The 1,206-nt window shown below is 64.3% G+C and overlaps 1 protein-coding gene across 1 annotated transcript; it reads left to right on the top strand.

Moving 5' to 3' along the window:
- Nucleotides 1-110: 110 nt before the first annotated feature.
- Nucleotides 111-992, top strand: MRPS34 (mitochondrial ribosomal protein S34; the record flags this gene model as incomplete). The annotated part of the gene is made up of 2 exons (XM_005866577.2): nt 111-180; nt 267-992. Coding segments are annotated over 2 exons (363 nt in total), but the record flags the coding sequence as incomplete, so codon positions are not given.
- Between the last annotated feature and the right edge of the window lie 214 nt (nt 993-1,206).

The raw sequence follows: 1,206 nt of genomic DNA, 5'->3' as shown, positions 1-1,206 counted from the left end.
AGGTGCCTGTGCCCTCCCTCACCTTCCCGCTCCCGGGCGTCGCGGGGCAGCACCGTTTCCCTCACACGCGGCGTTGCGTGTTGCTATCTGGGGGCGAGAAAGCTTGGTGAGCTGACCCCTCCCTGTTTGCTTTGCAGAACCTGGACCATGGCAAGGCCTGGGGCATCCTGACCTTCAAAGGTAAGGAGTCGGAGGCCGGCTAGGGTGGCTGCTGGCAACAGACGGTTCCGCAAGTGTGTGCACTACACCCGCCCTTCTCTCCCCAGGAAAGACGGAGAGCGAGGCCCGGGAGATCGAACACACCATGTACCACGACTGGCGGCTGGTGCCCAAGCACGAGGAGGCGGCCTTCACCGCTTTCACACCGGCGCCGGAGGACACCCTGCGCTCCGTGCCCTACCCGCCGCTGCTCCGGGCCATGATTCTGGCAGAGCGACGGAAGAAAGGGGACCCCAGCACCGAGGAGCCCGTGCTGAGTCTGGAGAGAGTCCCCATTGAGCCCTGGGACTACCCCGAGAAACAAGAGGCAAAGAAAAGGGCCAAGGGCACTCCTGTCTGAAATGCCAGAACCGGCAGTTTGTCTAAAGGGTGCAAGGCAGCGGGCACCGTCCTGGTGACTCAGAATGTCCGTGTTGCTCCTGAGTCAGCCCCCGGGACCTCCGTGACTTTTCTGAGACCGCACTGAACAGAGGGGCGCCAGACCCCGCGCCTGTGTCTCTTTGTCCCTGTTCTCCAAACCCAGATCTGGCCGAGGGAGCGTTGGGAGAAGACCGACACCGTGCGTGTGGTCCGGTGGAGGGTGGTGGTTTCTTCCGGTCTGGAGTGTGCACGGGCCCGCAGGAGGCAGCTGCTGGGGGAGAGCTGGCAGCAGCGGGGCTGCAGGTGTGGAGCCACGGCGCGGGCACCTGCCACTTCCAGGTGGCATCCCTTTCCCATATGCGTTGCTTCAGCCAGGACCGAATCTTGAGAGCCAATAAAGGCAAATGCAGCAGCCGGGTTGTGGTTTCTTCGAGTTTGGGTTGGGCTGTGTGCAGGAGTGCGGGGAGGGAAAGGTTGACACCCTGGTGTCCTGGCCTGGTGGGTGGGAAGGCGGGAGCGGACTGCGGTCGGTACAGACCTCCTTGTCCCAGGGTCGCGGGCTGGGCGTGGACCCCAGGCCCAGCTTCACTCTTCGCGGCTCCAGGAGGCCGGCACGAGGCGGGTCGG

This window comes from Myotis brandtii, unplaced genomic scaffold (genome assembly GCF_000412655.1).
Source record: "Myotis brandtii unplaced genomic scaffold, ASM41265v1 scaffold233, whole genome shotgun sequence".
Classification (NCBI taxonomy): Eukaryota; Metazoa; Chordata; class Mammalia; order Chiroptera; family Vespertilionidae; genus Myotis; species Myotis brandtii.
The sequence above is the reverse complement of the archived record's forward strand: the minus strand, read 5'-3'. Positions and strand labels throughout refer to the sequence as shown.